At 44.2% G+C, this 22124-nt stretch overlaps 1 protein-coding gene across 1 annotated transcript in view; it reads left to right on the top strand.

Moving 5' to 3' along the window:
* Positions 1-22124, top strand: part of plppr2a (phospholipid phosphatase related 2a) — a gene marked incomplete at both ends in the record, with an annotated part of 61604 nt that overhangs the window by 27667 nt on the left and 11813 nt on the right. Inside the window, one exon of the mRNA XM_080855992.1 lies at positions 4144-4332. Coding sequence (XP_080712118.1) covers positions 4144-4332 — 189 coding nt within the window. The remainder of the gene's footprint in view (positions 1-4143; positions 4333-22124) is intronic.

Raw genomic sequence — 22124 nt, 5'->3', positions numbered from 1 at the left:
GGCATTGCATCCCTCTGCATAGTGAATCATACAGCAGCCTTGTGATATTCATGACTCTGGACAAAATTAGGCTTAGATGTAATATAGTTGAGAGAACATCAAATGCCACATTAATCCATAAATTATGAGCTGATGAATCATCACGGACGTTTGAAAACATTGCATGGCTTTTTGACACACGTTAACTTCCTAGAGAACAAATCCCTCATATTGTCACTGCACATGACAATTTTTGTGTGTGTGTGGGTGTGTTTTTGCCCATATTTGTGTACATGTGGCCAAATTTGGATACTACCCAAAATCTTTGGCTCCTGTCACTAAGCCCACCCACCCATCCACTGTGCCATACCCAGTGCCAGGAACACAGAACCGCTTCCCTCTCCTCTAAAAATGGAGATTCAAGTTCAAAGTTCAAAGTACTTTATTTGTCATTGCCACAAAGACAACGAGACAGTAGAGGCAACCAGACTTCTTACACAGCTAAATAATAATAAATAACAATTAATAAATAGATTCATAAATATCATACATAAAATAATAATAATAAAAATAATAAATGCAATATATTTCCATATCTCCATATTTCCATATTAAGGTGCATCAAGTGTTAGAGTGCAGTCCATGGGGGGCGGGGCGGGCTGGGCCGGGGGGAGATGAAGGGGGGTGGGGGGGTGGGGTGGGTAAGCTGTTGAGGAGCCTTATTGCACAGGGATAGAAGCTCTTTGCCATCCTGGAGGTGCGTGCCTTTTTTGATCTGAACCTTTTCCCTGACGGGAGTAACAGGAACAGATGATGGGCAGGATGAGAAGGGTCTGTGAGGATGCGTTTAGAGCGCTGCAGGCAACGGGAGGAGGAGATGGACAAGATGTCGGGCAGCTCTACTCCAATGATCCTTCCCGCTGTTTTAATCAGCCTCTGGATGGCTGCCTGCTCCCGCCTTTGTACAGCTGTAGGACCATACATTCAGGCAGTATGTAAGCACACTCTCTATAGCGCAGCGGTAGAAATTATACAGCAGCCTCTGAGGAAGGTGTTCTTTCCTCAACTTCCGGAGGTAAAAGAGGCGTTGCTGGGCCTTCCCCAAAACGGAAGCTGTGTTTTTGACCCAGGACAACTCCTCCGTCAGTGTCAGACCCAGAAACTTTAGAGAGGTGACACGCTCAACCTCTTCACCGTTGATGTAGAGTGGGAGATGGTGATTATGCTGGGAAGACTTCCGGAAGTCAATGATCATCTCTTTTGTTTTCTTAATGTTGAGACTGAGGTTGTGCTCAGAACACCAGACTGCCAGGTTTCCCACTTCTTGCCTGTAGGCAGCCTCATCGTTGTTGGAGATGAGGCCAAGCACTGTTGTATCATCTGCAAATTTGAAGATGTAGTTGGATGGGCAGGAGGGAGCACAGTCATGGGTGTAGAGGGTGTATAAAAGTGGGCTGAGCACGCAACCTTGTGGGGCGCCAGTGCTGATGGTCAGATTTGAAGAGTGATGCTTCCCCAGTTGTACACTCTGTGTGCGATTGGTCAGGAAGTCCAATACCCAGTTACACAGTGTAGCATTGAGGTTTAAGTCCTGAAGTTTGGAGATGAGTTTGCCTGGAAGGATTGTATTGAATGCAGAACTGTAATCTATAAAGAGAATACGGATGTAAGTGTTCTTTCACTCCAGGTGCTCCAGTGCAGTGTTAAGCAGCAGGGCTACTGCATCCTCTGTAGATCTGTTCGCTTTGTAGGCAAATTGGTGTTGATCTAAGGAAGCTGGTGTGATGCCTCTTATGTGTTTCATGACCAGCCTTTCCAAGCATTTAGCAGGTATGGGGTTGAGAGCCACTGGCCTATAGTCTTTCAGGCACTTGACTGCAGTCTTTTTTGGCACAGGTATGATGGTTGATGCTTTGAAACATGGGGTGACATGTGAAAGGGCTAGAGAGCGGTTGAAAATGTCTGTAAATACCTCTGTCTGCTGGTCACTGCAATGGTCACTGCAATTCTTTAGTACGCGGCCTGCCACACCATCTGGTCCTGCCGCTTTCCTGGGGTTGATGTTTTTCAGGCAGAGTCTGACCTCGTGGGGGGTCAGAGTGGGTGCAGTATCGTCAGAGGGTAGGGGCAGAGGCAGCTCACCATTGTTGTCCCTGTTGAACCGTGCATAGAACTGATTCAGCTCTTCAGTCAGGGTAGCACAGCTGGTCTGGGGGGGTGACGCAGTCCCTTTGTAGTCCGAGATAGCTCTTATTCCCTCCCATACTTGTCTCGGATTGGTGTGAGTGTGGAAAAGTTGCTCAACACGTTGCCGGTGTTTGGCTTTTGCAGATTTTATGCCTCTTCTCAGTGCTGCCCTGGCTACGCTGTACACTGCTGTTTCACCTGATCTGTAGGCTGCATCTCTGGCCTTCAGTAGTATATGAACCTCTCTGCACATCCATGGCTTTTGGTTGGGGAACACTCTCACAGTCCTCCTTCTTGTGACATTGTTCACACAGAAGTTGATATAGTCCATTACTGAAGATGTGTATTCCTCCAGTGCAATTTTTGGGTCGTCAGAAGCCTCCAGGCTATTAAATAGTGTCCACTCCGTGCTGTCAAAGCAGTCCTGTAGCTGAGGGATGGCATCCTCATTCCACACTGTTATGGACTTGGTGGCAGGTCTTGTCGCTCTGATTCTTTGTTGGTATGAGGGGTACAGGAACAGCGAGAGGTGGTCAGACAGGCCTAGGTGGGAGTCAGACTGTACTTTGTAAGCCTTAACAACATTAGTGTACACCTGGTCTAGTGTCACACTGCCTCTGGTTGCACAGGTCACGTTTGGATGGAATGTGGGGAGCACAGATCTGAGATTGGCACGGTTAAAATCCCCAGCTACAATGAAGGCGCTGTCTGGGTGTTTGGCCAGTCTTTTACTGATGTAGCCGTGTAGCTGTGCTAATGCTAGTTTAGCATTAGCGTCCGGAGGGATGTAAACAGCACAGATGTAAACAATGCCAAACTCCCTTGGTAAGTAGAAGGGCCTGCACTTCAGAAGCATAAGTTCCAGTTCGGGGCAGCAGAGCTTTCCGACAATGCTTGTGTTTGTGCACCAGAAGTTATTTAAGAAGACACACAGACCGCCACCGGTCTTCTTACCCGAGTCAGCTGTTCTGTCGGCCCAGTAGATGGTGCGGCCTGCTAGTTGGATAGCTGCGTCTGGTGTGGTGCTGTCTAACCACGTCTCGGTGAAGATCATGCAGCAGCAGCTAGTCAAAGTCCTCTGTGCTGTGAGTCGAAGTCTAATCTCGTCCAGTTTATTCCGTATTGAGCGAACATTGGCTAGATGACACTATGATGACAATATGGAGATGACACTATGATGACAATAGAGATGACACTATGATGACAATATGGATACCTGTACATGCACAACCAGCCTATTTCTATATGTACAATGTAGTTCATGTAATAGTCTAATGTTTTTGCCATCATGAGAAAGTGTTGGATGTTTGAAATGAGGTCTCATTCTGTTGCTCCAGAGTAGTGTGTGATGGTTGCCAATGATAAATGTATTCACACTGTTGGAGGCATAATCTCCAGAAGTGCTGAGTGTAATCCAACAACAAGACGCACACTCTTCCTTCACTCACTCGTTTTCTGATTCTGTCTATCCCTCTACAATCTTCATGTCACAGATTTTTTTCTGTTCTTCTTTAGAGTACCAAGGCAGTCATAACTCTGATTTTTTCTTTGTGAGAGTGAGTACCCCTAGTATATACTCCCCTCCTCCTCCTCCTTCTCGCTCTCCCTCTCTGTCTCCCTCTTTCTCACACACACACACACATACACACCCACTCAATTCCTCTACCACGCCAGATTAGCTGATTTTAGTTACCCCCGACATATCGACAAAGGAGTACTCCCACTCTCTCTGTCTCTCTCTCTGTCTCTCTCCCTCTCTCTCTATCTTGCTCTCTGTCGCTCTCTCTCTCTCTGTCTCTCTCTCTCTATCTCTCTCTCTCACTTTCCTCTATGCCTGTCTCACCAGAGGTTGTGAGGTTGCTTCACTGCTCCTCCTTCCCCTCCTCTCTCCGTCTCCCTTTTTTCACTTTCTGTTTTTCCTCTCTCTCTCCCTCGCTCACTCTCTCTTCTAACAACCGGATCATGTTCTATTTCCAGCTGGTGATCATGGCCGGCACCGTGCTCCTGGCGTACTACTTTGAGTACACGGACACCTTCCCCGTGCACGTCCAGGGCTTCTTCTGCTACGACAAGGCCTTCTCCAAGCCCTACCCCGGACCGGAGCACAGCAGCAAGGTCCCCCCCGTCCTGGTGTACTCGCTGGTCACTGCCATCCCCACTCTCACGGTGAGTAAGTGAGTGAGAGCAGGCTCAGCAGACTCTTACTCCTCTGCTAACTCTCTTCTTCTCTTTCGTGCTCTGAGAGATGATGTGTGGTTGAGTGTGTGTGTGTGTGTGTGTGCTCAGCAGACTCTTACTCCTCTGCTAACTCTCTTCTTCTCTTCCGTGCTCTGAGAGAGGAGTGTGTGTGTCATGCTTGTGTGTGAGACTGTTTAGATGTGAATGATGTGCAGGTACAAGTGAAGCAGATTATGAGTGTGGATGGTTTGGCGATTATGTTTGTGCGTGTGTGTGTTTGTCTGTGTGCGAGGTGTGTGTGTGTGTGTGTGTGTGTGTGTGTGTGTGTGTTTGTGTGTTTGTGTGTGTGTGCGTGTGTGTGTACAGGCGTGTGCTTCTTTGTGTAAATGGGACTCTTTTATCTTTTGTCTGGGGGCGACAGTATAGAGGGAGCGTGAACAGATTGGTGAGCTGCATGGAGCTCCCCTCCTCTTTAGGCAGCTTTTTGTGTGTGTGTGTGTGTGTGTGTGTGTGTGTGTGTGTGTGTGGTGTGTGGTGTGTGGTGTGTGGTGTGTGGTGTGTGGTGTGTGGTGTGTGTGTGTGTGTGTGTGTGTAATTGTGAATGTGTGCATATGTGAATATAGTGGATAGTTTACACACAGAGAAATCCTACAGAAGAAACTATGAATGAGTGAGTGAGCAGTATGAATGATAAGGGAAAGAGAAGAGGATAACATTAAAAATATTTGTATATTTAGACATTTGTGTGCTTGAATCCTTCCTAATGAGCAAACTATATACACTATGTTTGTGTGTGTGTGTAAGTAAGTACTGTATGCATAAACACATGCACTGTAGGTAGGCATACACATGAATGCACATTGCTACTGAGTGTGTGTATGTGTGTGTGTCTGTGTGTGTAGAGCAGGAGAAAGATTGTCATTGTGGAAAAGCCGCTGAGCGTGAAATCTGCAGCACCTGGTCCAGGCTCTCCATCTGGCAGAGGTCAGTCAGGACTGGACCCACCGCCCAGGCTCTCCTCTACATGCACCAAACCAAACTCCACACATACACACATCACACAATACTATATCTAACCCTAGAATGTAAGAAACCTTTAACACACTTAAGTTCAGAGCTTTGGAATGGATTTGAGTGGGAAGAATGCTTGGGAGTGGCTTCTAATGAGACTGATGTAGTGGAGATATTGAACGTCCCACAGTCCTGTCCTACAGACCCAGTGACAACCTCATCGTCTGACTGACACTCAGAGTGGCACCTGGCACAGACAGAGTACCTCTCTGGCTTGTTTTCCTCCCCGCATGTGTTTACTGGGTACCCTTAGCCTGTCAGTCAGACGTGACAGTGATTAGCAGCATGTCAGCAGACTGCTGCTGTAGAATGGAAAACAGACCTCTAGAGGGCCCCATTTGTGATGCAGTACCTTCAGCCTATGGTTTGCCATGGTTTCCTAACTTCTGTTCACTCTTTAATCAGTGCTTCTTTTGAAGTCTTGGCCCCTGAGTGTTCATTTGAGACTCCTCACGCAAAGATAACCCTTCATCTTAACCTTCCATAAGTATGTCATGATGACCATGTCTTCTTTCTGTTACATTCTCCCCACTTTAGCAACTTCCATAGATACAGTGTGTGTGTGTGTGTGTGTGTGTGTGTAGGGAGGGGGGGTTGGGTGTTGTTTTGGCTGGTCTGATGTGAATAGGGAAGCTTCTAGAGGGGTCATGGTGCTGGTCTGAGGTGAATAGAGAAGCTTCTAGCATGGTGCTGCTCTGATGTGAATAGAGAGGCTTCTAGAGGGGTCATGGTGCTGGTCTGAGGTGAATAGAGAAGCTTCTAGAGGGGTCATGGTGCTGGTCTGAGGTGAATAGAGAGGCTTCTAGAGGGGTCATGGTGCTGGTCTGAGGTGAATAGAGGCTTCTAGAGGGGTCATGGTGCTGGTCTGAGGTGAATAGAGGCTTCTAGAGGGGTCATGGTGCTGGTCTGAGGTGAATAGAGAGGCTTCTAGCATAGTGCTGCTCTGATCTGAATAGAGAGGCTTCTAGAGGGGTCATGGTGCTGGTCTGATGTGAATAGAGAGGCTTCTATAGGGGTCATGCATGTTTCTCCAGTCATCTCAAGGTGCTCCTCCTGGACCTGTGGAACATTTGGCCTCCCTAAAGTCAAATGGAGAAAGCAAAACATGTGTGAACTTGCCAGCAGTCTCCTCTGTTGTCCTTGTGACTTGCATGCATGTGTAATCTAGAGTACGTACACACAGACAGCTGATTAAGATGTTAGAGCTTGTACACACAACCCTGCTGAAGAGTCATAGACACACACGGTTCTACTCATAACCGCAGTGAATACATAGTTCCTCAAAAAGGAGTGTAATCACGCGGTTCTACTCATAACCGCATTGAACACGTAGTTCCTTATAAAGAAGTGTCATCACGTGGTTCTACTCATAACCCCAGTGAACACGTAAATAAAGAACGCATGAAAGGCTTCGGAGCCACTGCTCCTAAAGCCATTATCTCTCTCCTGGTTGTTGCGTTTCGCTTCCTCATTAACACTTCCTGTCGAAAGGCTGTCAGCTCCCCAGGATGTGTTAGCAGTCATGTGAAGCAGCAAGGAGGCTGCAGCTATTCAAATGTGCTAATGTTTCTTCTTTCTCCACTCTCTTCTGTGTTGAACACATGCAGTAGAAATCATAAATACTCATTCTGTGTTGAACATGCTGTAGAAATCATTGGGTCTCTCGATGGCTTAAGACTTTTTTTTTCTTTTCTTTCCAATAAGGTAAAAAGAGTAAGGTACTTTCATTTACTTGATATCACTGTATACAAATCTGTCATGCGTCCTTAGTTGGACTGTTCAATGCCAGGAGCAAAGCCGACCGCGGTTTTTTTTCTTGTATATTTTGTCATTACTATCGTTTCCACCTTCAAACTCTTAATGACCAAAGTGTTTATTACTTATTTTTTGTCATTACTGTGGTATCCTATGATATCTATAATGGGGGATGGGGGGCTGCGGGAATTTGAGGATGATGCTCTACTCAAGGATCACGGGTCAAACTTTTAGGGGAACCACAGACTCTTGAAGAGGTGTCTCGAATGTGTGTTATTATTATGTTCTTAATAAGGGTGTGATTGTTGTTCAATGAAGACGACTAGGGTTGTGGCGACAGGGTTTATCAGGGTTGGTAAGGATCTCTCTCTGTTTTTTTTTTCTTCTTTTACTTTTCAATTGACCGATCGCCAGGGCTCCGCCCCCTAGTTATTGTTGCTACGTCTGACACAATTCCCGGAACTGTCAACCTAAAAGCCATGGCGAGTACGGGAACAAGCACTATAGCTGTCAGTGTGAGTCATGATTTTAGGAGTAATACCTCCGCAATATCCTCCTGATCAAGGCAAAAGGGACTGCAATATGCAGTGGAAGGATTAATCCAAAATATTAAGATTAACAACGAAGGGGAAGACAACAATAATCGAAGCAAAAGCATACAGGTCTCAATAAAAATTAGAAACCCCCACAACCTCTTCATTAAATGCAACTTTTTAAACACAACCTAGACTAGTCATGTTCTTTCACCACTGGGTAAGATCTGTATATACTATTTCAAGCTAGCTAATAACCTACAAAGATTCTGTATTATTATTATGTATTCACTCTCGGGCGGTATCTTTCTATCTAGCTAGCTAGGGTGGTGGCAATCTAGAGAACAGTACAGCAACGTAGCAGTTGGCTCCCAGGTTGTGCCTTATGCATACCTTGGGATACCCAGGGGTAGGTTGCCCATTCACAAAATGCTACCAAGATTTAAATAAAAAAAGTTCATAATGGTCTTTTGGTACGTTTTGTTCAACATTGATGCAGTGTATGTTAACACTTCCAACCCCGAGGGCTTTTTTTGACTCTGTTAGGTAGTCTGCCATGCCTGATATTTTTGTATATTTCACCTGACTAAAAACCATTAGGCAAAAGTGGAATTTATGATTATATTCTAGAACAACACTCAGCAATAATAAAATGAGAGTAAAGGAATGTAGTAAAAAAAAGTTTTGTATTAAAATTAAATCTAAAGACACTCAAATTAACTCTAGCTTTAGAGGTGCTCAGACTTTTTACAAAAAACACATTGTAAATATTTTGGAAGTTTTCTTTTTTACTCTGAACCTTGTAAACATATGTGTTTGCTCCACATAGGTGAGTTTAGCATTCAGAAAGTGTGTGTGATTTCTACACTAATTATAAGAATTTTACAAGGTGACACTTTTTTCCACCTAGACCACTATGCATATTGATGAAAGAGGTGTAAACTGCCCTGTGAGTGCCCCTCTCCAGTATGGCTCACCTGTCAATGGCCCACTTGTCAATGGCCCTGGACTGTCATTGTGGCTATCTCTCCCCCACAACCATCAGCTTTGAAAGTACATACAAGAAATTGCAAACAAGCTTGGCGCATAAGAAGGTGAATTTAATAAGGTGCATAAAAGTAAAGGCATAGTAGGTACATAAAATAAGGTGCATAAAAGTAGGTACATAAAGGTAGGCATCATTCACCATGTCCTCGCTTGGGTCACTCATGTGCACATTCCATGATATGGTTTGGTACCTGTCTCTTACCATCACATCTGCCACAAAAGGGATGGAGAAGATGGTGTTTCTCCTCCAGTAGTCAAAAATGTGATCCAGCTTGATCATGCACATGTAGAAACCAGTACAATGTATCTGTAGAATTCAGCAACTCCAACATCCACCCATTTGTACTTTACACCTCTGGCAATGCTCCTAGCAGCTTGCTTGTTGGTGTTCTGGCAGAGGGTTTCCACAGCATCCTCTGAAAAGAACAACTTGAAGAGGTCTAGAGGAGTGTGGTTGTCTGCTGCATTCAGCTGCACACCAGGCTCCCTTGCAGGAAAAAACCTCAGTGCTGATGGAGTTGCATCATTGTCACCCTCTGACTTCCATGACGACAGATCTGGGTTAGGCTGACAGCGTGCTCTCTTCCTTGGCGGTGTAGGTGCAATGTTCTCCAAGTTTCTGTAATAAAGTAAAATAAAATTAACTGTTGCTCTTTCATTTTATGTTCGGGCATTGTAACACATATCACTTTAGCGCTCTAACAACTACAGTTTCGATCACAAACACCTCCTAGTTTTGATTCACACCTACCATACGCGTCATAATAACTCTAACGACTACCCACAGTAGTAAGACATGTTTTTAGCGATTGCAATTTACATCATCCGCTGCAATATAGTCACCATGTAGTTCTATGTTTTACTAATCTCAGAACAGACAACAATCGTTTATATGTGTAGCCTGTTATCATTTACCCAACTCTACTATACTATGCTTCTATTTAATCGCTCTGCAAATAGTAGCATACTAAACATTCTATTCAACTCATAGCATACCGACGTGCATTTTACTCGCTATAACAGTAAGACACGTTTGCATTTTTACATCAATGGCTGCAATATAGTCACCAAGTATGTTTTACTTATATCAGCACAGACAACGAACTCGAAACGTCAACAACAATCGTTGATATACCCTAACATCATTATCGCAACTCTAACGCAACAATAGTCTTAGAAGCATAAAGTAATTTATTCACTATGCAAACAGTAGCATACTAAAATATTTCGTTCAACTCAGAGGAGCATTTTACTCCCTATAAGTTAATCAACAGCATTCATTACAAGAGCTAGGTGAACAAATAAACAAATAAAACTTACTCAACAGGGATATCCTCAACGGGGTAAAGACGAAGCTCAAAGTGCATGTGTTCATCTTCCATATCGTCATCGCTCTCATCCGAGGATGTGGTTTCCTCCTCGCTGACTAGGTCTTCTTGAATTTGGCGCAAGCTTCGGCAGCAGAGAAGGAGTTCACCATCATGTATCTCTTCAGTCCAAGTGTAAACATCCTTACATGCTGCCTTGTTTATACGGAAAAATGGGGCGTTTTCTTACGTTTTACTGCAACGTCATTACCCAATAGCGATCTGCGATTTACCATGATCTTATATGAATAGCCCTAATTTCCTAATGGGTGGGCGATCACTGGTTGCTTTCACACTCTGAGAGAGAAATATGCAAGGCTTTACCTGTATTCTCCTTACAAATTGCTCATTTATTTGTTTGTTTCGAACTGCATATATTTGAAACCTAGAAGATTCAAGCTTTCTCAGGGTGTTAGTTTTATTTTTGGAGGACAAAAACTCGCGGAGATTTTACATTCTATTAATAGAAATACCATCAAACGCCCCATGGGGCGCCATCGTGTTGGAAGGGTTAAGCTCCTGGCAACTAGCTGGCGTTTGCTATGGCTAGCTACGTTAGCTCATCGTATGATTTTACAGGCAGTAAAATTAGCATTTTGACGGTAACATTAACAATTTGATTTAAACATTAACACATTTGTTGGACAAACAAGTTATGTAGTTCCGATGGTAATAATACTAGTTGCCATGAACCATAACTGTTTGGGGATGTTCTCTCAACTAGATAGTTAGCCATCATACCTAGCGATAGCTAGCTGGCAGCAAGCAGCTTCATTTACTTTGGAGAAGACATATGTGTATTTTGTATATCTGCAACAAGAACTGAGTTAAACTCTTTACTGAGGCAAAGGGCAGAGTTCTTAATGCATAGAACTAGGAGAACATATTACTTAAACGGACCCAGGCCAAGTCATTTATTAGCTTTAAAAAATAATGAAAAATATTCTAACATCCTGGCCATCAAATCACATCTTCGCACTTTAACTGAGCCTGGTGAAATTAATTTAGCATTTTAAAACTTTCTATTCTAATCTTTACAAAGTAACACTGGACTCAAACACTTCTAAAAACTTTTTCCATGGTCTGGATTTTCCCTCTCTCTCCGAACAGGAGTCAGAAAAACTAAGTTCTCCCATCTCCCTAAAATAGTTACGAGAGGCTCTTGTCCACATGCAGAGAGGGAAATCTCCAGGCTGGGACGGCATTCCACCGGAATTATACCTTGCTTTTTGGGGCATTCTTGGCCCACCGCTGTTGGATTGGATTAATACTTGTAACAACCGGCTCAGGATTGTTACAAGAAACGAGACAACCACTGCTCAAAGTTACGGGTGTTTATTTAATTAAGTTTAAACACGCTAAACAAAGTATGCTGCTTGTCCGTTCTTTTCCGGTGTGCGGAAGAGCAGGTCTTTTGTAGCACGCGGACACGCCCCCACGCAGGTGGAACCTGGGCTAATCAGCACCTGGGACGAGACACAGCCATGCAGACAAACATACCAACACTCGCACAACACAGGAAACCAAGGAAAGCGGACGAACATAATGGTTCGTCACACCCTCCCCCTTACAAAAGTTGATCGTAACGGGTCAACGTACAACAACAATAATAAACACAGAATGCATAGAATAACACACAGAATGCATAGAATAACACACAGAATGCATGTAATAACACAGAATGCATAGAATAACACACAGAATAACACAGAATGCATAGAATAACACACAGAATGCATAGAATAACACAGAATGCATAGAATAACACACAGAATGCATAGAATAACACACAGAATGCATACCTGCATACATAATTACTACATAATCATGGCCAGAATAGCCAGCCTATAGTGACAACCATAAGCACCCACATGTAACACCACGTGACCATCACGATCTTACCTTATCTTACCTTATTTAACATTAAATATTATACATTTTATACTTATCTTTAACCCACTCAACCCTTGTCCCTTCTGCAACAACAGCCCAACCCGGGCCCTGGGAGGCTAACGGCAGAAGACACAAAAAGTTATAAAGGTATACAGACAAGACATTAAACTGGAAAAAGTGGGCAATCAGGTTTCCAGTGCCCACTACCCAGACAGTAATGACACCTCTTGCTTGAATCTAACCGGGCAGTAGGCTCTCGTCTGCTGAAAGGCCGCCCCACATTCACAGGAGGTGGGTAAACAGTATGTGGGAATGGCACAGGACCACCTGCACCCCTCTGATGCCAGTCAGACCCACCCTGAGGAAATGCCCGAGCCTTATGTGTGAACTCATAGTCGTCTGCAAGAACAGCCGCTTCTGAAACAGTGGTCAAATCATGCTCCATGATGTATGTCGCCAGCTGAACAGGTAACGTATTTGTGAACTGCTCCAGCAACATTAGATTGAAAAGCTCGTCATAACCTTCAACTTCAGAGGCAGAACACCAACGTTGGCACTGCAACTTTAACTCTTGGCCGAATTCAACATACGTCTGTTCAGAACGTCTCAGGTTTCTAAAGCGTTGCCTGTAGGCCTCAGGAACAAGGGAATAAGCCTTGAGAATAGCCGTCTTCACCTTGTGGTAATCACGGCTGTCCTCAAGGGACATAGCAGAGTAGACCCGTTGGGCCTTACCCTTAAAAACACACTGCAGCATAAGAGTGCGCTCAGTATTCGACCAGGCCTGTGCATCAGCCACTCTCTCAAACAGGGCAAAGAAAGAATCCAAATCCTGCTCATTAAAAGGTGGAACCAACTTTAAATTAGAGGCCATATGAAATGTAGGGGCAGCATGCGACACAGTTTGCGGGATAAGTTTCCCCTCATCAATTAATTGCAACCGTTTCCCCTCAATCTCCAATTTAGCCATCTCAAGTTCAGTCTCCAGTTTTTTGGACTCTAACTGCAGGGAGAGTAACACCTGCTGCTGCTCAAACGAAAAAGTACTAGAGGTAGCAGCAGTTACAGAAGGTTTCTGTACCTCTGATTCTAATTCAGATAAGATACCCTTCTCAACCAAGGATGCTCTCAAAGATGCCTTAATAGTGCCTTTCCACTTTCTGTCAGCAGCAGAAATATCAATTTTATAAAAATCTGCAAGCTTAAGCAACTGCACCTTTGAGAGATTATCAAAAATCTCATCTGACGGGCCATCAACAAATTTATCCCAACTAGAGGCCATGTTAGCAACACACCAATAGGACAATGAGAATTTATCCAACAATGAATCACGACTCACAGAAGATGTATTCTCGAAATTAGAGAGAGAGAGCGCTCCAACAAGAGCGCGCGCACACACACACGCACGCACACGAGAGAGAGAGCGCGCAACCGAAACAGAGAGCGCGCACACCAGCGCCAAACAGGAGGAAGTGAAATGTTAGACACAGCAGGATATAGCCGAAATGAACCACAAACAATTACTTTCCCGCTATATGAAAACACAAGCTACATGAATCGTAGACCCTTTCTTCACACGGGTGCCGTGGCGGGTACTTAATGCACGCAACAATAGCCCACAAGTTCGAAAAGCCCCAATCTGAGACAGGCCAAACTTTGGAATGTGCCCCCGAGACCACTGCTCTATCCACGTTCCCCGTGACTGCGAAGACGTTATGAAAATGAAGACACGCAAAGCAATTTAACTCGCAAAAAAAAATAAACGACTTATACCTCACAGGGAAAGCGTTTGTTTGAGATACAAAAGGCCTCTTACCTACAAAGAGAACAGTGCAGCTATACTCTCACTTCAATGAATGAAAAATAGAGAGAAATGAGAAATACTTGTAGGCCCACAGGCCAATCAAACCAAAAGATCTAGTAACACAAATAATTTAGGCGTAAATGCCAACGCGGAAAATGCGTCTCGAAACGAAACCAACAACAAAAGGTTCAAGTACGTTACTGACGCGACGGTCTTTACAAAAGCTCAGAAGTTATAGCCGAGGAGAAGAACACAGAAAAAAACCAGGAATATAATTAGAAGTTACCAAATTCCTCCAAAGCTCCTCAACGAGACCAAGTAGGCTACTTAATGAGAGAAAAACACAGGCGCAAAAGGCGGATCTTATGTTTCCGAAGTAACCAAAATAATAATAGGCTGTTTTGGACGAACCCCCACTTGTAACAACCGGCTCAGGATTGTTACAAGAAACAAGACAACCACAGCTCAAAGTTACGGGTGTTTATTTAATGAAGTTTAAACACGCTAAACAAAGTATGCTGCTTGTCCGTTCTTTTCCGGTGTGTGGAAGAGCAGGTCTTTTGTAGCACGCGGACACGCCCCCACGTAGGTGGAACCTGGGCTAATCAGCACCTGGGACGAGACACAGCCATGCAGACAAACATACCAACACTCGCACAACACAGGACACCAAGGAAAGCGGACGAACATAATGGTTCGTCACATACTGCAATTGATAAAGGTGTACTCAGCTCAGGTGCTAATACTGCTATAATCACGCTGCTTCCCAAGCCAAACAAAGACCCTTCCCAATGCAGTAATTATAGACCCCTTTCCCTTCTAAATGGGGATGTTAAACTCTATGCTAAGGTGCTTGCGACACGCCTAGAAACGTATCTGACAAAATTGATACATAACAACCAAACTGGATTTATTAAAACCTGATTGGCATCTGATAATGTGCGCTGCCTTCTACATATTATCCATGCAGCAGATACAATTAATTTACCCTGCTCAGTCCTGTCACTAGATGCTGAAAAAGCCTTTGACAGGCTAGAGTGGGATTATTTTTGGACTGCTCTGGACACATTTGGATTGGGTCCACAATTTATTAAGATGGTTAAGGTCTTGTATGCCAATCCTTCAGCAATGGTCTACACAGGCAATACCCTGTAAGCAAAATGACGTCCCCTCGACGTCCTGAAATGGTCTCTCTGAACGTTCTAAAAACGTAAATGTGTATGGTTCCCTTGACAACTCTAGGACGTTTTTCACGACGTTCCACGACTGTCCTGAGGACGTTGCGGTGACAATTGGGAAACGTTTTCTATAGGTCCTGGGGACGTTCTGCAGGACGTTGCAAGAACGTCCCTAGGACATTGCGGTGACGTCTGGAAAACGTGTTTCTATAGGTCCTGGGGACCTTCTGCAGGACGTTGCAAGAACGTCCTGAGGGCATTGTGGTGACTTCTGGGAACCATGTTTTAGACGTCCTGGGGACGTTATTCAAGGACGGTAAAAGGACGCACTGCGGACGTAGCAGGCACGGTGGGGGTAACGACCGTTTTTGCTAAGCTAAATGAAAAAAATTCAAATATAAATAGATCGCTGGGCCATCATTTTGCTTAAAGGGCACACACACACGCACACACACACAAGGGTGCTTACAAACTTGATTGCGAGGCTTGGGAATTTTACTGGTAACCTTCCTATTACTAAACCACTTCTCTACCTACTGTACTACCACTGTCTGACTGTTATTTTGTCACTTTAACACGTTTATCAAAGTGTGAGACAGCCAACAAACTTAGTCATTTTTTCCGAGGGGTTTGAGGAAAAGCATATTGTAGCGATCTCAGTCACTACGCATTGGACGTGTGGTCAGGGAGGCAGAGCCTAATAACTAGCCAAACTAATAATGAGAAAATAAATAAATATGAATGCTTCTCTACTGATCTGTGCTATACATTTAATGTCTGCATGATTCCAATACAATGCATACATAGAAAGGTCTATCAAGTCTCTAGCTTTAACATTGAGCTTTCCACAGGCTTTCAAAGATGCTGCAACAGAACTCTCGCCGGTCAAATTGTCTGATGGGAATTTCTTAAAAATCCCGTCTCGCAAACACAATCTTAATTTGACAACAATCCTAATATTTAGGCTTATAAAGCAAACGTGCACTGCCTTTATTATGTTTTAAATGAACAGGCTAATCTGCCGTTAGAAAGTTATTAAACAACACGCATATGCTGCATTTTAAATAAAGCGCAAACCGTCGGTTACAAACAAGGAGCGAACTGAGTGAGAAGGATCCAACATGGCCAAGCAGACTAGCCTTAAAAGCTTTTTTTCAGAGGCCAAACACAACTGATGAGGGTAAACCTACTGACGAGGATGAACCTGTAATAGTTCAGGTTTTGTTAGCACTGCGAAAAGGCGACGTAAAGGATTCACAAGAGGGTCGAATAATTTTAGAATCTCTGCTCTCATTGAACATAGTCAGAGCAATGTATTTGCTCCACCCGGTTTCCTGTAGCAAGGGGCACCCGTCAGGGTTGTCCCCTCTCACCATTACTTTTCGCCCTTTCTCTTGAAAATTAGACAGCACCCCTCTGTACCTCCCATAACCTTTTGCAATACCGAGCACAGTATATCATTATATGCTGACGATATCTTATATGTCAGCGATGCAGGGTCCTCAATTCCACATTTATTATCCACCTTTGACTTATTCAGCTCTTTATCTGGTTATAAATCAATTGGACTAAATCATCATTAATGCACTTCAATTTAGTCCCATCACACTCGCCCCCTGCCATCCTACATTCCAATAGTAAGGCAGTTTAGGTACCTTGCTGTGGATGTATTCCCCTCAACATCTCTCATTGCATCACGGAATTTCCAAGGCATATACTGTATAATAAAATTGAGACGCTGGTCTAACCTCCAAAACTCCCTTCAAGCCCGCATATCAATAATAAAAATGGATGTACTTCCTCGCATTAACTTTTACTTCTCTATGGTTCCCCTTGCACCCCCAAAGAGGTATTGGGAAAAATTAGAATCACTCACATCTAAATTTGTATGGAATAGGAAGAGAAATTTAAAAAAAATGGTGAGAGGGGTGGTGGATAACTGTCCTGTTTCTGTTTTGTGTATGTTTTTGTATTGTTCTAAAATCTAAACTTGTACTTCTTTTGTATCTTTACCTTTTATATTATCAATAAAAAATTTATAAAAAAAAAAATCTAGATGCTGGCACTACAGTGAGTCAGGGTGCCCACAGGGGGAAGATGCTCCTGAGGCCAGTGCCCACTGCCCTGCCACGTCACTAATGCCCTGGAGGGCAGAGCATTGCCACCTGGGTAAATCAGGCAGATGGCAGAGCCAGCTTTCAGGGGGCGGGAGGAGGGGGCGCTCAGTGGCATTTCAGCATATGTCAGCTCGCCGTTCCTCGCCGAACCCACCCAGTCAGCACGGCTTCTGCTGGAGCCGGAGGGAGAGATGCGGAGGAGAGGATGAAAGGGAAAAAGAGCAAAGGGAGATGGGATGAGACAGCATGCTGTTTTTAAAGAAATAGGGGAAGAAGCAAGAAAAAGAGAGATACAAAAGAAAGAAAGAATATGAGAAAAGAAGGGGAACCTGACAAACAGGTAATAACAGCAGCAGGTGATGCTTCGTGAGGTTGATTTTCAAGGTAGTCGTCTACTTCAAACCGAGGCTTGCACAAGCACAGTGGCATTTCTGCGTTATGTACTTCACAGCTGCCTGAGCATACACAAAACTTTCAGAGCACAGAGCACAGGGTGCTATCAACAGCAATAAATCAATCACCTTCTCTTATTTTCCCCTTCTTAAACACACACACACACACGCACACAGAGTCAAGCACATACAGTACTCTCTGGTGCATTAAAGCAGAATGAGATATGAGGATTTTTTACAGACACACTAACTCCCAGTCACTAGTCACTAGTATGTTTTAATCTGTAGTCCGCCCTCGGGGTGTTGTGTTTCTTAACCTCATACTCTGAGGGTGATCTATGGTGTCATATGTGAGAGATTGGTGTTGTGTTTCTTAAACTTATACTTGAGGGTGATCTATGGTGTCATATGTGAGAGACGGATGTTGTGTTTCTTAAACTCATACTTGGAGGGTGATCTATGGTGTCATATGTGAAAGACTGTTCACGTGCCAGAGTGCTAGTGGCTGCCTCAGTGTGTAGCTGATAATGTATCAAGTGTACTATTATGGCCTAGGGAAACCATAAAGTGATGGAGGACGGAGACGTAGCTTTCTTTAACAATAATTAAGGTTTATTTCATAAACCCAAACGATAACGACAGAAATAACAAAAGACTGGACTAACGAGTAGGCAGGAACGATCAGTATTCAGTAGTGTGGTGCGAGCGAGTGTTGCGTGTAGGTAATATACAGCGTGCATGTTGCATGTTACATCAAGGAAAGTTTAAACACAAATAACAGCAGCAGTTGGAAGCAGCCAGCAGCAAGGCGCAAAGCGGCAGAGCAGCGGAACCGGGAAGCAGATATAGGCCGCGTCCTAGGCGACCCCGCCCACCTCAGTCCTAATCGGGATGACACCTGCAGACAATCACAAGCAAGGCCTGGCGGCCGTCACACCTCCCCCCATAAAAGAAATCCGCCGGATTTCCAATGGGGTCAGTTCAGAACTCATATTTACATAACATTTCAACAACAATCGCAAAACACATGAAACAGTTACCCACACATAAGGTTACTTACTATTTTTTTAAATTTTTTTTTTATTTTTTTTTAAACAGTAACCAGTAAGCTAGAAACATCAGCAATCACAAATACCACGAGATCACAATAGTCTTCGTCTCGAAAACTTCACTACGCAACACCATTAAGTCACCAGCACAACCACCACCAATATCAATACAGTTAGGCCTAATTCAATCACCCATCACCATTACTTTAACGCTAACGCCATACCATGTAATGGTCATAGTTATTCAGACAATTTCCTTTGAAAGTCAAGTCTAGTTAAGGTCACAATCATTTTTCCCCATTTCATCTCCAAATCCACAATCTCACCATAACTCCTGGACTCAAACTGCCCCTAATGTTCCGGTACCTGAAACAGTAAAAGACAGGACAACACACAGGAGAAGACACAGATGGTAGACACACAAGCTGGCAGGAGCGCGTGACAGCGCGTCCGCAATCACGTTCTCTTTCCCCCTACTGTGCTTAATGTGCAGCTTGTATGGCTGGAGGAAAATACTCCAACGCATCAATCTCTGGTTGGGATTTTGCAAAGCATGAAGTTAACGGGTTATGATAACTATAAACCACGATGGGGTTTGGGCAACCTCCAAGGTAGACTTTAAAATTCTGTAAAGCCCAAATTAGTGCTAATGCCTCTTTCTATTGTCGAATAATTCTCGAGAAATAGCATATGGGACGTTCATCAGAATTATCATCGTCTTTAATTGGCACTTTCTCTCCATCAGCACCTAGTGATACAGAGCCATTTGAAATAAAGGGAGCAAAACTCTCTTCAAGATCGGACTCGCTCACGTTAACCAGCTGACTCGGGAGAGTTATCGCCAAGCCAGAGCCTAGCGCCTCCTTAGTCTGAGTATTAGTACGGAATCTCCCCTTATACTTCTATTCTTTTTCTTTCTTCTTTTTTAACTCCTCACATTGCCATTTGGTATGCCCTACACCCAAGTAGAAATGACAAGTTACGCTAGAATCAAACTTATTTTGAGTGCGCCCAGTACGAAACTCCCTCTGACCAGAAGCAACAGGTGCATCAAACGTGTCTCTACGAGGAGCTGGGCGACTCCACTGAACACGCTCACGAACTGGCGGAGTACCAAAAGGTCTGGTTTTATGTATCAGAGCATAGTCATCCCCTAGAACTGCTGCGTCGGCTACCGTAGTAACGTGATGTTCTGTTACATAAGTCGCAATGTCCTCCGGTAGACCATTCTTGGATTGCTCAATCAAAACAAGACTGCGCAATTCCTCGAACGCCTCCACTTCAGACGTAGTACACCAGCGATTAAACTGGAGCGACAACTCATCTGCAAACACCACATACGTTTGACCGAAACGTTTGCGCATTCCACGACATTTTTGACGATATGCTTCTGGTACTAATTCATAAGCTTTGAGCATCGCCTTTTTCACACACAAATAAGTACGGCACTCGGGCACTGCTGCATACGCTTGGGCCGCTCGACCACTCAGCGCACACTGGAGCAATAAACAGCGCGCAGCATCGGGCCAATCCTGTAGAATAGCCACACGTTCGAACAAAATGAAAAAGGTGTCCACATCAGATTCCTCAAACTTTGGGAGAAGTCGTATGTTTCTCACGATATCAAGATTGCTGGCATTAACTGGGGCAGGAGGTGCCAATTTCCCTTCCTCAATCAATGCCAAGCGCTTGTTTTCAAAGGCCAATTTCTCGCGTTCGAGCTCTTGTTTTTCCAGCTCGAAATCGCGTGCCATTTTGCACCTTTCTACATGAGCTTCATGCTCTTCCCTGCCTTTGGCCAACTGTAACTGCAAAATGTCTTTCTGCTGCTCAAAAGATAAACCAAAGGAAGGTAATTCGGGAGAAGGTTCCTGTTCTGCGGGCAAAACCTCCTGCTCCACTAGCGTATCACGAATAATTGTTTTCATTACGCCTTTATTTCTCTTGGCATGGCTAGACAATTTAACTTTATAGCGTCCCGCAAGTATCAACAGTTGATCCTTAGCCAAGGCTTCAAAAGCCTCCACTGAAGGAGCAGTGATGAACTTATCGACCTCTGACATGTCGACGCTACTAATTTCGATCAGCTGTTCTTAAACTAAACAAAAATAGACAAAGGTGTGATTCCTCCCATGTAACAAGACAACACTATCACCCTAAACATTCCCCCCTCCAACTAATCTAACCTATGTTCTTGACTGCATCCAAGAGCCGGGGATTAGCAAGAATCTGCCCACCAATACCGCTGGGTTCCAGCCATCCCGACTAACGTCGATTCAGCCTTCTCCCACGGCGGTCACCACCAGCCCAGAAGCAGTCGCTGGAACCTAAGCTCGACACTGGAGCTTTCTACTCGGGGAAAATGTCTATAAAAGTTATCCCATCACACAAGGACATTCACACCTCGCCAACAAACAAACATACAATACTCACTCTGAACAGCTATCGGAGAACACTAATTAGCGGTAATGCGCCCGACAATTACAGGTTATATTACTCACCCTACAGTTTACCAATCAATAACAAATAATACTAACACTACATCTCTCGCCTCCCAAAAAAAGCAGAATAATATCGGCTCAGTAACCATGTAAAGAACGTAAACCATCGAGGTTACTCACGTGCGGAGTCCATTCATAAAAAATGGCGTGGCGGAAAACAAACAAATCAACGTAACCGCGGATTATGATAATTTAAGACTATTTAATCCAAGTTTGACGAGCCCCCACACTATTATGGCCTAGGGAAACCATAAAGTGATGGAGGACGGAGACGTAGCTTTCTTTAACAATAATTAAGGTTTATTTCATAAACCCAAACGATAACGACAGAAATAACAAAAGACTGGACTAACGAGTAGGCAGGAACGATTAGTATTCAGTAGTGTGGTGCGAGCGAGTGTTGCGTGTAGGTAATATACAGCGTGCATGTTGCATGTTACATCAAGGAAAGTTTAAACACAAATAACAGCAGCAGTTGGAAGCAGCCAGCAGCAAGGCGCAAAGCGGCAGAGCAGCGGAACCGGGAAGCAGATATAGGCCGCGTCCTAGGCGACCCCGCCCACCTCAGTCCTAATCGGGATGACACCTGCAGACAATCACAAGCAAGGCCTGGCGGCCATCACAGTACACATAAAAACACACACAGAAGTGTGTTTGTGTGTGTGTGTGTGTGTGTGTGTGTGTGTGTGTGTGTGTGTGTGTTTCTTAAACTCATACTTGAGGGTGATCTATGGTGTCATATGTGAGAGACGGATGTTGTGTTTCTTAAACTCATACTTGGAGGGTGATCTATGGTGTCATGTGAAAGACTGTTCACGTGCCAGAGTGCTAGTGGCTGCCTCAGTGTGTAGCTGATAATGTATCAAGTGTAAACATAAAAACACACACAGAAGTGTGCTTATATATAGCACTATGTGTTTGTGTGTGTGTGTGTGTGTGTGTCTGTGTGTGTCTGTGTGTGTCTGTGTGTGTCTGTGTGTGTCTGTGTGTGTCTGTGTGTGTGTGTGTCTTCACCATAGTGAAAGGATGTGGAAGGATGTCATATACCATGCCCCTCAAAACAAGGATGGAGT

Source organism: Sprattus sprattus (genome assembly GCF_963457725.1).
Source record: "Sprattus sprattus genome assembly, chromosome: 18".
NCBI lineage: Eukaryota > Metazoa > Chordata > Actinopteri > Clupeiformes > Clupeidae > Sprattus > Sprattus sprattus.
Note: the sequence above shows the minus strand (reverse complement) of the source record. Positions and strands in the feature narration are given on the sequence as shown.